This window comes from Rhea americana, unplaced genomic scaffold (genome assembly GCF_003343005.1).
Source record: "Rhea americana isolate MKP2758 unplaced genomic scaffold, rheAme1 scaffold_61, whole genome shotgun sequence".
NCBI lineage: Eukaryota > Metazoa > Chordata > Aves > Rheiformes > Rheidae > Rhea > Rhea americana.
In genome coordinates, this window is record NW_028186768.1 from 4225581 (window position 1) to 4241221 (window position 15641).

The 15641-nt window shown below is 39.5% G+C and overlaps 1 protein-coding gene across 2 annotated transcripts in view; it reads right to left on the reverse strand.

Moving 5' to 3' along the window:
* Nucleotides 1-15641, reverse strand: part of PNPLA7 (patatin like domain 7, lysophospholipase) — a 131084-nt gene that overhangs the window by 88206 nt on the left and 27237 nt on the right. For both annotated transcript variants that reach the window (XM_085320004.1, XM_085320005.1), the window contains exons 16-19: nt 13511-13588; nt 11218-11423; nt 5810-5941; nt 4442-4565 (exon numbers count right to left, since the gene is read on the reverse strand). In XM_085320004.1, coding sequence (XP_085176130.1) covers nt 4442-4565; nt 5810-5941; nt 11218-11423; nt 13511-13588 — 540 coding nt within the window. The remainder of the gene's footprint in view (nt 1-4441; nt 4566-5809; nt 5942-11217; nt 11424-13510; nt 13589-15641) is intronic.

Genomic DNA, 15641 nt, shown 5'->3' on the forward strand with positions numbered 1-15641 from the left:
ATAATCCCGATACCGGTGTTTACTCTGAGGTTTACTCAATGCTTAAAGACTTCTAAGAGTTTGTATTACATTTTAAAAAGACAATGCCCTAAGCTCCCTAGGAAATCATAAGCCATTTATAGATTATTCTTGGTCTTCAAATTTTAGAGAGAAAAAAGCCATGCACATTTRATCATGTTAGCATTAACAAGATGAACAGCTTAATGTCTAAAACTATTTATAATATCTATTATTGCTTGAATGTAAAGCGTGACTTCTTGCACTGCAGCACTGGCCCGATCAGGTTTCTTTTTCCACAACTTATCACTTGTGCTGCCATGCATTAAAAGAAAATGTTATTGCACAAATGCTTCTCTGCACCTGCTTTCCTATGCAGTCTCCAAAAATGACTAGGTATAATCCCTATTAATAAGAAGGGATATTCCAGTTAAACAGAAGCAGAAAGGAACCTCAAGCAATCAGARCATTTTTTTGCAACCTTCCCAATAAAGTATTTTTGAAAGCCAACTGGTTTGCCAGTAAGACATTCCAGTCTACAATGTTCTGAAGCTGGTGGCCCCAGATAAGTCCAACCATAAGCTAAATAAACTCCCCATCTTTTAAAAGTAGCGTYGCTGACTGCCCTAAGAACTGCCAGGTATTCAGTTGTCTCAAATACTGCAGCCTTACTTCAGGAACCCCCTTAGGATCATCTCGGTCTTGACTTAAATAAAAAAGCCAATAACCCAAGAGGTTCTACTCCATCCAAATATTAAAGGGAAGAGGGKAGTATATATGGAAGTTTTTGGCAGAAGATCATTCTGCAAGAGGGCTCCACTTCCTCCTCCTGCCTTCTTTCCCCCCACTCTAGAGCTTCCTTCCAACAGCATAGCAAGTAAAACCATCCATCTCAGAGGCAAGGAGTATTCCATAACTCATCTGGAAAAAYCTGTTTTGCTCCCCAGCTTCATCAGCTGTGCTAAGGATGACAYTGAGTGTCAAAGACCGGACCAGCCTGCCAGATACTGATAGGTATAATAAATGAAGGAATGAAAAGGAATCCTCTTCCTCAGCCAGCAATGTGTTAATGAAAGCCAGATAACAAGAATAAAAGTTATTCTACTATAATTTGCAGTAGATCAGAACTTCAGTAGCAATATAAAGAAAAATGAAGAGAGGCTAGTATATTAGCATTTTCAACAACTCAGTGAAGAGAGTCCCTTTYATTTTATCAACACGTAGTGGACTTTTGTAATTTCCTCTGGGGATGTTTGCACGTGGTGGGAAGGAGGCTAGAAGAGTTGCTTTACATTTGACTTCTTAAGTCACACAACAATACAAAGAAATGAACATCACACCTTGTTTTTCGTAAGCGCATCTGTGGCAAACGGCACCAACAAATTCAAAGATTCTGCCCCAAATGGGTAAATTATAGCCTCTAGACAGCAGTGCTATTGTCAGCTGTACTTCAAGTGGGAGAGAATCATCTAACAGAAGCATTGCCTTTAAAAAACACACGGAAGGCCCACAGAGAAGTCTTAAAAACAACTGACACAAGTGGAATTGCCCATCTGTAGGGTCAATGGTGGCAAGCACCTGGCACTGTCCCTCCAAAAAGGCTTCCAGCAAGTAGATCAATTTTTTTTCCTCACATAACTTTTCCAGGAACGCCACCAGGCAGGCAAACTTTCGAGTTTCTAATTTATTCTTCTCCCACTGAACTGACAGACCTCTGAAACAGATGCCAATGAGTCAGTCTGAGGAACAAAACAGTTCGAACCACAAGTTTAGCCTTGGGAACGCACATACATGCTTAAAAACTAACGAARCATCTTGTCTCAAATCCTTCATGTTTCAGGACTCCTCTTCTGAAAGCAGAGAAGACAGATAATCATCTCCTGCGCGTACGATATCTAGCATTGTAAGAGTTCTGAGATAAAGGCAATAAACAGAAAAATATTAAATASAAGATTCTTATATTTAAGTTAGGACTGACAGTGTAGAACAACACGGGAGGTTTTGGAGGGAGGTTGAAAAAGAAGGTGCMGTAGTTGGGCAAACTACCCATAAATTTGATTCCTGCGAGCATCTAGAAGCCTCTACTTTACTTTCTGGAACAAAACTATAGCAGGCTTTTAAAGGTTTATAACAGATGTTACAGAATAGAAATAAACAAATCTTTTTAAAAGGAAAAATGTCATTTTACTAATGCCCTCGGCAAAGAACGGCTACCGTAATCTTGGCAATCTTTACAAAACCTCCCCCGTGTTTTCGAAAGACAGCCAGAGCATTAAGATTCGTTCAACAAATGGCAGCATGAGTCAGTGGGTCTGGGAGCTGTGGGTAGGATGACGTCCACAGAGTCACCAAAGTCTTCCAATGATTCATGTCATACCATGGATCCAGAAAAGTGACTTATAGCTTAGATGGAAACTTTATTGGTATTTCTGTATCCATTCCTAGGAACTTCCCAGCAAATTTGGCACCACTGCGGCAAATGTGTCCCAGCCCATCCAGGGAATCAACCTTCTCCCTTCTCACCAGATAAATAGTTGAGCCAGTGTGGAACATTACACCAAAAATAGCACTACTCATTGCACGGGGAGGTAGCGGTTAGACCATACATTCCATTATCATTCAAAACACTTTCAGAAAGTAGAACAGTTTCACCGTTTTAACCTCAGCTTTGCAAAATTTCAGAACCTTGACAGGCAAGCTTCAGATCACAAGGGTTGAAAGAAAACAGGAAAACAAAAGCAGGAAAACATTTCTGTGTGTCAGAACTGACAAAGTCTTATTCATACRCTCAAAAGACTTCATACCAGTACAGTTAGTCACAAAAGAGCTCAGCCTTTGTTCCTGTCCAACCACGTCATTTTACCCTTAATGACGTATCCTATAGAGGTATTCCCCCTCCTTAAAAAGAAAAAGCATGCCTAGCAGCAAGAATAGTCCAAATTCTCCAAATGTAGCTCCAAGCCACAAAAAATCCTAAGCCAGAAGTAGCAGACATCTTGGGAAAAACATCCTCAAATACTATTCCACATATAAATCAAGGAGTACAGTGCAATGTCTAGGTAAGACCACCAAGGCACCCAGATGCCAGTATTCTGGAATTATCACCAAAATTGCCTCTGGTACTTTGTTGCAGTCATTACATAATGATATACAAATTATTTTAGAGTCACAAGCCAAATGAAAAGTGAGTTGTGAATACACATTAAAAAGGTGCAGAGACTTTGCTTTTGTTATGAGAAAAAAGTTTTAATTCTCCTAAATGGGGAAAAAAGGAAAAGAAAGAAAAAAAAAAAACAAGCCCACAGATGATGGCTCAGTTCCTTGTCTTGCTGGACACAAGAGAGCTGGGCCACAAATATTTCACAAAACAGACACAGGCCTTCCACCAATCTGCCAGAGACTACTAGTTTTCTCACATGCTGATGTTAATTTTRTGCTCCAGTTACAGAAAACTAAATTCCCTATTATAGGTACATCTAGTAATCAAGGGGAAGAAAAGAATTGTCAGGAATCAAGAAGGGGAAGGGCAGGCAAGAACCTCTTACATATTAGTAACACTCAACTTCTAGATCATGTCACTCTCAAAAATACCACCTTTTTCAACCTGCCCAGTCCCAAGTCAGCTCTCTCCTGGAAAACAGCCATGTACTCCTCCTTCCTCTACTTCTTGATCTCTGTAACAAGAATTTCATCCTGTACCGTTAATATCAACTTTCACATTTTCCTTATTAGAGGTACACAATTTCTGGGTATAAACAGATACATATTAAATATTTAGTTTTCAGCTCGGAAAGTAGAAAGGGGCTTGAACAACAATTTCAACATTTCAGAAGTCTTCTAATTTTAAGCATAAAAGCCAGACAAGCCATACATACTTATGATGCAAATTCTCATTTCAGTTGTTCAACTAAGTCCAAGAAACAAAAAATGAACAAGCGAGAGAAACTGAACAGATGAACACTACAATTTTGAAATTAAAAGTTGGTCTAATACTGAACAACCTGATGCAGCTTTGAAGTTAGCTCTGCTTTGAGCAGTAGGTTGGACTAGACACCTCCGGGGCAGAGTTTAGCCCCTGCTAAACTCTATGATTTTATATTTCTTCAAATCACTATTTAGTCCACAGTACAGATCACATGCCTCACAATGAGAGAAAAAACAGACAAGACACACACACACACACAGATACATGAATGTTGTGCAGGGCTTTTCCGTTTGATTGTGCGTAGAGTTTGTGTTTTTTTTTTTTTAATTCTTATGAAAAAGTCTGATAATCTTATATATGTATTATCATTAAAGTTTCTAGGTACAAGTGACTTTCCAGTTTTTAAACTTGACTAAGACTAATACCTGATCAGAGAAAGATTTGATAACCTCACTTTGCCTGTTTAGTGGGGCCTGTGCCAATTTCTAAGCTGAGTATTTAAGTTTTAAAGTTTCTCACCACTCCAATTAAGTCTCCTCGGCCATATTCACCAGTCAGATGCTTTTTACCATCATCCATCCGTATGACAGAGCGAAGTCGACCGTTCAACACAATGTATGTGCAGTCTGACTTGTCACCTTGCCTGTAGAAAGAACCATCAATAACTAGCATTAATGAAGTGTCTTTGCTCAGCAAATACGTCTAGAACCATTTAGTAAGTTCATCATCTTTCTGTTATTGGCTTAGAGGTCACAGGAAAGTGTTTAATCAACAGTTAAACATAACATGCAAATAAGAAATTGAATGGGCATCTGTTGAAAGGTGACTTGGAATTACATTTAATCTTTGAACATACAAGCTCTGAACAAAGTGGCTAGTGTTAGGTCTGGAAGCTGATGACCAGAACATAAATGTCCTCTAGAAGAGACAACAGGCTCATTACTAGTTACAGCAGGAGCTTATTATCACTGCAAGATTGAAATGAAAGTGTAGAAAAATTATGCAGGCTGAAGAGGACAAAACACCGAGCAGCTCAAGATTTGGATTGCCTTTTGGTGCACAACTTAAGTCTAGCAGGAAGCTTTTGCCATATAAAGTTTGTATGATTGTTTTTGGCATGCAGATTTCCAGCATAACATAGCACACAGAAGCAAGTGCAATGCTTCTGGTACTGGAGCTAAGATTACCACAAGGAATTCTAAAAGATGTTGACAAGGCCTTGTCAACTATGGCTATTCTGATGCAAAGTGATCCAAGACTTCTATTAGCATTAGCACTGGAGAAGTAGCTAGAGAAACTAAAATTATGATTATATAAGTACACATACTAATTTAGGCCTTTATTCTCCCATCATTGCAACCATATCACGACTCAGATGCCTCCTAGTACAAAATCCATAAAACTAAAGCTCTTCAAGGATAACTGGAACTTAACAACRGTAATCAAGGATAACAGTGGACATTTTAAAATTACTGCTGAACAAATCTAATAGAATTTACTTTCAGTTTTGTCTTTTCCTTTTATTTTATAAAGGCTGAAAAACTCCTTGAGCAATAATCTTCATGCTCTTGATAATGCAGAAATTACTATCAGAACATAAAACTGTCTAGTGTCTTAATTATCAGCTATGCCTCTTCAAAAAGCTTACCAAGATGACAAAAAGTATAGGGAATAGAATGAAAGAATTTTAATAACACCTGTACACAGGAGACTAAAGGGATGTTGAAGAGTACTGCAGAAAAATCTTGAATCGGTAGACAGATAAACCCTATGGAATGCCTGGTAAGTTCAGCAGAGCGAGTGTTTTACTCTATCTGTCACAAAAGAGCACAAATCTGTAGCTTTGAAAATGTAAATTTTCAACAGAGAATTTTGTCTACATCTCACCTGTAAACAGCTCGTCCAGCCTCAACCTCCATCCAATCCAGGGCAAAGTCAATCTGCCTAACGAACGAGGACATTCTCTTTACCACGGTGTGGGCCACCCCCAGAACTACACTGGGCTGCTCCCGCATTATCCTGGAAGACCAAAGAAAAAAGTTATTTCAAGTATTCCAAAGCAGGAATAGGCATACACAAACACCTTCCCCAAAGCACCATGCTGCTGTTACCCACGCAACTGAGCAGCTAAACATGCCTTAATTTCAAAAATTATTACACGCTGAAGCACACGCTCTCCAACATTGACAGCCACACTGCATTGATGGCAACGTGACAAAGCGTGGGGTGGCCAGCTTCCAACCTAGTCCTAGTCAAATGCCACTCACAAACCGACACTGTCCTACTGGCAGTAGGACTATGCAAGTAGGATGCTTGCTCAACTAGCCGTCTGGCCCAGTTCCCTTCTGCAACTCAGTAGCTGAAYGGATGGAGCCATGCTAGCACTTGTTTATGAACCCCCCTCCAAAAATCCCAAAGTCTTACACGCAGGAAGACGTTGGTATTGGCTGGAAGACTGGCCCTTCCTGCCATTCTGCACCTCTTGGTCTCCCACATATCCACATATTCAGCCAGCTTCACCTACATTTTTTCAGGCTAGATCCTTAGTATGTTAAGTTTGATGTTCTGTTTTGTTTTGTTTTTTTTAAGAGACCTGCTCAGTATTCCATACACTCCCTTTTCCCTGTTGCAAAGATCACCAGAAAATGAAACGTCTTTCAACAAAGCTTCTAATCTTCATGCAGAATCTTTGGGTGATGCCAAAAGGTCTGTGGACCTAGAGATCTTTATAGTCTACAAAGATATCAGATATTCTTCCTAATCTGAAAACTGTTGAGATTGGTACAGATTTTGGCTGTCAGTGATAATACAACCTATACACTTTGACTGCCAGGCCTGAGGAAAATCGTTCTCATAGATACCTGGTAACTGCTAACAAGTCTCTTTCTCATTCTTTCCAGCCCACGGATCACTGCATCCTGTCAGCTTCGCTCATGTAAGTACTCAAACTCTTACTGAAGTAAAGTACTACTCCACGTGAGTGAACTGAACACTTTTTAATCACCAGATGGAAGATAGCCTTTCTGTGCTCTCTCTCCTGTTCCTGTATGGCATCAAGAGCAACTGAGTTTTGGCTGGAGCACGGCAGACTACTATAAAACAGATATTTCATAAGAAGTGGCACAATTCAGAAAGAAGGGAGCAGATTAGTGTATGTGGATCCAGCGCATGAAGCATATGCGGATGATAGAGCTACAAATTAAAGATATATTAAAGCCACACATGGGCAGAAGTAGGAAAAAGAAAATATACAAAATACATAAAGTATATTTTCTGAATCACTTTTTCATTTATAATGAAAAAAAACCAGACTGCCGAAAGGCAGTCTACTTAGGAGACCTTGCTTACGTGGGAATTCCCCCTAAGCACAAGTCCTGTGAGCTTCACACCCAGCTTCCTCACCCTAAGAAACAGAAAGGAGGAGAGAAAGGAATGGGACGAACATTGTTAGAGTCTGTCCCCAGCTGGAATACAGCTCTTTGAGGGCCACGGGAACCTGGCAGAATTTAAAGAACACCTGAATAGTGACATACAAGCCGAGAATGAGATACTGAAAATGAACTCATCAGGAGCGCTTCTTTACTGCCTGCCTGAAGCACAGAAATTGCCCTACAGTTACGAAAATATCAGTTCCGTAATCCCTTAGTTACAGAGCTGCAGCCAGAGACCCAGACCGACAGCGACTGTCAAGCGCAGCCCTCAGGGTACCACAGGGAGCTGTCATGTTTATCACACTTGACTATTCAACTTTCCTTTGCCCAGTGCCTCAAAACCACTACTTCTTGCAATAATGAGCCTTAAATTCTGTGATTTCAGCTGAAGAAGTGTTGAAATGGAACAGACTTGGAGTATATCCCTATTCCACATTGAACTCATCACTCCGATATCCCTGCACTCGTACAGGCTACTACATAAGGTAAACGGAGTATCAACTCTTACATCTAGCACTATTTAAAATTCAGCCACCAAAAAGAGGATGGCAGCACAGCTTTCTTCAGCCCCTTTTATCTTGCCCTCAGGTTTCCATGCCCTCCAGCATCTCCTATCCAAGACRCCTACAGACTGCCTTGATTTCAGTCAGCTGTCACGGCACTAATAAACAGTATGTTATCTTACGGAAACTTTATCACACTAGTATGACTTGGGGTAGAGGATGAAGGAGCTGGGAAAGACAGAGACTAAATAATCAATCAATAAAGCAACCTCCTCCCTTCTACACACACGCACATGTACACGCAGTCCCATCCTCTTCTCAGCTGCTCTATATGTTAAATAAATCCCCTGAAAACGCGTGAGTGGTTTCGATTATTATTTTTACTGCACTTGCTTATTTAGCCCCCAAAGTCTCCTCCCACACAGGCTCTCCGCTGCGATCAATASAAGCCTTTTACTCCTTTTCCTCCCTCAAGATATGCATCTTAATAGTCATGCACTCTAAACCTAAGCTAGTAACAGGCTCTTTTTAGTTCAGTCTGGAGCTCTTTGTTCTTTCACTGAATATACAGCTTTTAGAGGTGTATTAGCATGCAAGGCAAAAACCCATCCTTATGCACAGAAAGAAAAAAAGCAGATTTTTTGCATTTTCATCTCTGCTCTTCTGCTAGACACACACACACACACACACACACACACACACACACACACACAGAGCACTGGGAAAATTAAAAGCCAAAGCTTGTACTCCAGAAAACTGCTTTGTAAGATATCCTCAGGATTCTTTATTAGAAAGTCAACCAAATATAGCTACGAAAGGGCTAAACCAGAGTCTACAAAAGTCTGGGACTTAGGCAAATATTCTTGTGGATGTAATTCCACACTCAGTTTGGTTGGCAATACAAAATAAAATCAAAGCTTTTCTGCTTCTCTGGCAGGTGCACATGATCAGATTCTAAACTGTGAAATTTCCTGAAGCAGAAAATGTGAGAGAGTCCTGCTCCTTAGCACTGCAGAATCTGAACATATTCCTTCAAGGGATTCTGGTGACAACTTGATTACACTATTCATCAGGAGACACCAACAGTTGCAACGTAGGCACTGCACACTTAGTGCATCACTTTAGCAAAATAGCAAGGCATTTAAGGTATATACTATATAATTAGCTTGTATCACCCCTATACTTAAAACTCTAAATTTACAGATTGCTATTTAGCCATTTTAGTACTATGTAAAAGGCTCCTGCCCCGAAGTTTCAGTCAAAAGGTTTTAATCTGTTGTCCAACATCCAACATGTAATTCCAAACCCTGGGCTGTTCCCATTATCGTGTTCTTTGCCTGCCAGTAACCATGTTCTTTCTGCTTTGCCTTCTCATTAATAATCAAGTTATATATGTACTGTTCTGGGACAGCTCAAAGAGAAAAATTAATAACAATAATAAGTGTGACAAGGAGCAAGACAGGAATACTGGAGAATTGCAGAGATTATGGTCAAATTTCTCCTGGTCAATAATTAGGTTAAGAACAGCAACAAAAAATAACAATCCTGAAAGATTCTGCAGGAAGGAGAAAGCCTAAGGTTACAGTACAAGGCACGTGGAATTAGGCAACACAGCGGAAAATAACACGTAGTTCTCACTTTATCAGCAGGTTTTCCTTTCTAATAGAGTTGGAAGCAAAAAAGAACCAACTTATAGATGGAGAAACCTCATGCTTCTCAAAGATTTTCTACAATGCCATTTGCAAATAAAGAAACAGAAGTTATCAGTGATATAAAGCTTGGGCTTCATGAGAAGCTGAGAATTGTGATGATGGAATGGAGAAAGATCATAGAGATAATGAAATACAGTGAACTGGCAATGGACTTTCTACAGGAGAAAAGGGTTCGGAAAGGTTCCAAAAACAGTGAAGAGATGGTATACTGATGGCTGGGATCACTGACTGGTGAGAGGTGGGTGAAAGCAAAGAGGTAAGATGGCATAAACAAGAAACAACTCTTCTAGAGAAGTCAAAAGACAGACTTCTTGTAAATAAGCTCAAGCAAATGAGAAAGTCAATCCAGGACTGGATATCAAAGCAGAAAAAGAGGAAAAAGTAGAAACTAACTGGTTGGCTGGAACAACTAAGTGAAATCTGAAGTCAAAAATGAGTAGGGAAACTGTAGAAGAGAGAGAGAGAGGAGTTCAGAAGAAATATCTCTGATACTGCACAAAATGGCACAAGAGAGGAGCATCTATCAGAAATTGAGTCAAAGAATTGATATCCATCACAGAGTCCTGGAAAAATACAGTTAACAAAGCATACTGCAGAAAATAGCATGTTCAATTTTTATAGAATAAAGCCTTTTGCCTGAGAACAAAAAAATATTACAGAATAAGATTTTGGGGTAAAATTGATTAGGTGTACAGACAATTAGAATTACTTAAAAGTAAGAAGTGGACAAAGATACACAAGGTAATAGAGGCCTAGAAAACACAGCCTCAAGAAGTATTACACACAATGCAGGATTGATGGCACTTTCAAGCAGAATGTCAAAAACATAGGTAAGAAAAGGAAATAGAGAAAAATATTCAATACAATTTGTGTGTGCAAATTGCTGTCAAGTCTTAAGTGATAGGATCRTGGAAGGATTTGAGAGTATTAATCATTAATATGGGACAATGAGATTAGCCACAGTCATCATATTGGGTTTGTATTTGTTTGGGGGTTTGTTGTTGTTTTTGAATACATACATACATTCCTCTTTAAGCTGTAAATTACAAGTCATGTACTACATGGTCCAGAAAGGAATCCATCCCGCCAAGAAGCATTATTCTTCACTCTGTGCCGTAAGAGTGGAAAACCCACAGTTGCATCAAGGCTGATAGTTCACAATGTATCCCAACAGCCTTGGCTGATTAACTCCACTGTGCCTGGAAACAGAACTGGAATAGCTGTCCAGTAAAACAACTAATGAGTCTAAGAGAAAGGGCCTGACTCCCTCCCCATCCCTCCCGAAAAAAAGAAAGAAAAAAAATCCTTAAATCAATAAAGCATGGGCTCTGGCCAGCATTTTATTATTTGGATTACGACTGAGTGTATGAATGTTGGTCATAAATCAACCTCACAGGGCTCAGTGCTCTATGAACTTGGAACAAGAGAGACAAYTGTCTTTCAGTATTATCACGTTCCCTGCATTACCTCTTGCTGGAGATAAATCCATTGATAGGTGACCTCAGTTCATCTGGACACTAAAAATCCTCATGTAAGTGGTCTGGTTTGTTACAAGATGCATTCTAGCAATACTACACCATGTGCACATCCACCACTCTTGTTTCAAAAGGGTCATAAAAATCAATATGCATTTCCATGATGAAACTCACTCATAGAAATGAGACTTGGAAATAGACAGGAAACTGCAGTCTCGATTGGCCTTAATGGTGAAAATCAGTGGTTCTCCAGTAAGGACAGCTAGCTGGCCTACAAGTTCTCCAGGATGGGTAATGAACAGACAGGTGTCCTCCTCAGAGTCTATCTTCCGTTGGTACACGTGAAGCATCCCCGAGATCACAAAGCAAACGTTAACATCCTAGAGAAGATACAGACAGAGCTCAATAAAATCCTCACCGTTTTTAAAGGAATTATCACCACGACAGTACTATCATGGCCAATCTGTTTGCCAGAAAGCTCCCTAAAGCTTTTAAACAATTAAGTAATAAAGCACAATGGTGAATTATTAAAAGCAGGTTATGAATATTTAAAATTAAGCAGGCACAATACTGAAAAATGTGTTTCTCTTTGCATGGTTATGAAAAAACACAGGCTCCATCTGTAAGACCTCAGAAAATAAGGACAGAATTGCAAACAGAGTCAATGGGATAWTCAGAGCAGCGTGATGAGGAATACTGCACTACAGCAAAGTACAGTAAAATTGTAATTGGAGCTGCCCTTATCTGCTTTGCATAAGCTTTTCTAGCTACCCAATGGTATTATAAATGCACTCTCTTATATCCTCTTGTATCCTAARTGCACTTTTTATAACTACAATACATTTTGCTATAAACAAATAACACTGGATTTCCATTGCACAGGGAAAAAAAAATACTCTGTTGCAATGGAGTGGTTTTACCAGAAGCCACCAGTGCAACGCCTGACAAAAAGGCCGAACAGTGAGCTGCAAGGAACAAATACTTCTTACCTTCTCATGTAGGCACATAGAAGTGTACAGAAATTGAAATCAGATGGGTACCAGATTTCCTTTGTGACTTTGGCTGCACTGCTACTCTGTGTGTATGAGGAGAGGCTGAGAGAGCTGGGATTGTCCAGCCAGAAGAGAAGTGTGAGGGGGACAGGGCCTATCTTCTCAGTGTTATGGGTGGGGGGTGGTAAAGAAGAAGGAGCCACTTTTCAGTGTTGCCCAACAACAAGACAAGAAGTAACAGACACAAAGTGAAATACAGAAAATTCAACCTGAACATAAGAAAAAATATTTTTACCATGATGGTGGCCAAATATGCGAACAGGTAGCTCAGAGAGGTTGTGAAACTCCCATCCTTGAAGATACTCAAACCCACCTGGACATGGCCTTGAGCAACCTCTAGTTTATCTAGGCTCTGGTTTACCCTGCTCTGAGCAGKGGGTTGGACAAGGTGACTTCCAGAGGTCCCATCCAATCTAAATCATTCTGTGATTCTACAGAGCAAAGCCTTTCAGAACCATCACTGGACCTTCTTTTTCTCTTAGAAACTTAATGCCATGCAAAGATGATGAGCAAAGTTTGCCTGTTGTGTATTTGGACTGCTGTTCTGAGACGTTGCACATGTCTGCCCCTACCCAAGGAGCAATAATACCCTACATATTTTTATTAAGATTATGTATTCATCAGTACTTTAATATCTGAGATATTCTTATAAGAGCACCAGAGATCACTCTACTCAGATCTCTGTTCGGGGCAGAGGGGCAGAAGAAAAGAAAAATCAGGCTCTTGTGGCAAAGCCTGGAATCAAATTCAGCATTGTCAAACTCCAGTCAGCGCTTTATCATTAAGTGATACATACTTCAGTTATGGCTTTATACATGTATAATGGTCTTGCTGGATAGCACATGACTTTCCAAAGACTAGATTTACTGATCCAGAAAAAGAGATGACTGAGCTAGGACATGAAGAGTAGTTACAAAGTCATGAGTGGCTTGTAACTAGTCTCTTCCAGCACAGACCACTACAAACAAAATTACCTCATGATAAAACAAAAAAAAAAAAAAAAACAAAAAAAAACAAAAAAAGGAAACAGAAGGAAGTGTCCCTTCATGCAGCATTTAGTTACGCTGTGGAAATATATACCATAGGATATTGCAGAGGCTGAACATCTCAATGTATTTGAGAAGTAAGTGGGCATATTTTTGAAAATACATTCCTTATGGACAGTTAAATAAAAAAATAAATAAAAATATAAAAAGACTCTTGACTTAGAAGTCCTTGAGCTGCAAATTGCTAGAGACTGGAAGAGCATGCCAGAGAAGTAAYGTTATCTGCTTGCCTTTTTCTCAGTCTTATGTATTTGCTATTGGTCATTTGTGGAGAAAGAATACTAGCATAAAAAGATCTTTGGTCGTTCCAGAAAAGTCATCAAAGACCACTTAATATTATCTCTTTCTTCACTCTCAGATGATACTCACCTGATCTCCCTGCCTCGATAACACAGTCCCAGCAGTAACCTGATGCAGTGTCACTTTCCCATTCAACAGCAAAGGATCCTGGAGAAGAAAGGGTAGGAGGAATACAATTTACTTATCAGTACACGCAAACAGACCTGAGAATGTGAAGAAGGACTCAGAAAAATCAAATAATTACTCAAAGACAATGTTATAAGTCCTTCGATCTCTTAAAAACATGCTACATATTTCTTTTCTTTCTTCATACAACCATCATTTTTTTCCCAAGAAGGGAAAAAAAAAAGTTAATTTTTTGCCCGAACAGACTCAAATCCTTAAGAATTTTGTATTGGTCAATTCTGCCCCTGACTCTAAGGGTATATAAACAGACTAGCCTACATCATCTGCCATGAAAGATCAGTCAACATTTCAGGCCTTCAAAAATCATGAAATACAAAGTTATCTTCAAAGGAAAGTGAAACCAGGAAAGATGGTCAGTATTGCAGAGGAGTTGGAAAAGATGATCTAACACTTTTTTCAGCACAGCCCTTCCCTCGTCACACGAATCAGCTGTGCTGTGTATGAGCAGCAGATTTGCACAGGCACTGCAGACTTTCTGGAAGTAACAAATTCTTGCGTGCATACACATGTGAACCTCACAGCATAGTGGGCATTTGCCTCCTGAATTTGAAGAGCACATAGGAAGGAGGACGACCAAAAGCCTGCCTTCAGTTTGGAAGTCTACTCCCAAACCCCTGCAAGGGTAAGGCACTATCAGGTTGAGTGCATCAAYTGATTTTAACAGGAAAAACACGTCTCGTGAGGCAGACAGCAGAAAAAAATACCAAAGTTCCTACCAAGCTGGCGGGCAGAAAACTCCCTGACGGCTCCACATCTGATCACCAATATAATCCCGAGTACGGGACAAAGACAGCCGCAAGGCACCGACAGCATTTTCTGCTTCATCTCAAAGTACTGCCCATACAGCCCAGTATCCCATGCGCAGTCACTATTAAGCGCGAGTTTCAAACCGCGTAAGGAACCCAAAAGCCATTCTTGGGCAAAACGTTCCACCCTATCCRAACTAGTAAATCTTCAGAAACGTGAGCTTTTAACAACAGTACCTTAATAGAGAGGATCAAAAAACACAGGCTGTATTATGCGGCTCCAGCTTTATGCTAAACAGCAACTGAGCAGTCCTAGCATCTCACAGCTTAACCTGCGAGGTAAATCCCGACACTTCAGTGACGTTTAACAGTATTTCACACCGCAGAAGTAAAGCGGCTGAAAGCAAGAGAGCTACGTGCTTAGGAAGATACTGTTTAACATAAGTTGACAAAGAAGAGTTTGCSCTTAGTCATTAACCTTATTGAAGTAGAAAAACAATACAGCAGAGAGAAAAATATTTTAGCTTTGTAACTGCTGCACTAGTTTTTCCTCTATTCATTTCAATTGAAAAAAAAAATAGAGCAAATAGAATAATCAAAATTTACACCTACAGCTTTTTTAAAAAGAACAGATTTTCATCAAAAAATGGTTTTATTGAAACCAATCTGTTTCATGGGAACATATCCAACATAAAGAACCTGACAAGCACCTGTCAAAATATTTCAGTTATATAGTATCAACTCAACTAATTTCCGTGATTTTTTTCTGTATTTATATATTTGTGATTGTATATTATTACCCATACTTAAAGTTTTTATTTACAAAAGTATCTCACAATAAAAAAAAAATAGTTCTCTATTGGGTCTATTTATAAACTATCATTGACTTTTTGGCTGCACTAGCACTAAAAACATTGCTACAAATAGTTTTTTTGATGTCTAAGATGATGTAAGCACTGGAATAGATTGCATACAAAGCTGTGAAGATTACTGGAAATCTTTAATAGATAAAGCTTAGACAAAACCCTGCCATGAATGACTTAGCAATATTTGATTCTGCCTTAGGCACGAAAAGAGACTAAATGAACTCTGAGCTATTCTTGAAGTCCTGCTTTTATTATTTAATCAAAGTACTAATATCACAGAAAAGGAATTGAAAAAGAAGATCAAGAGCCACCTTGTCTAGTACCTTCTCCCTCAAATGGGCATGACCAGATGTTTCGGGAGCAACCCCAAATTCAACATTGCATAGTCCCAGGGTKTGAATT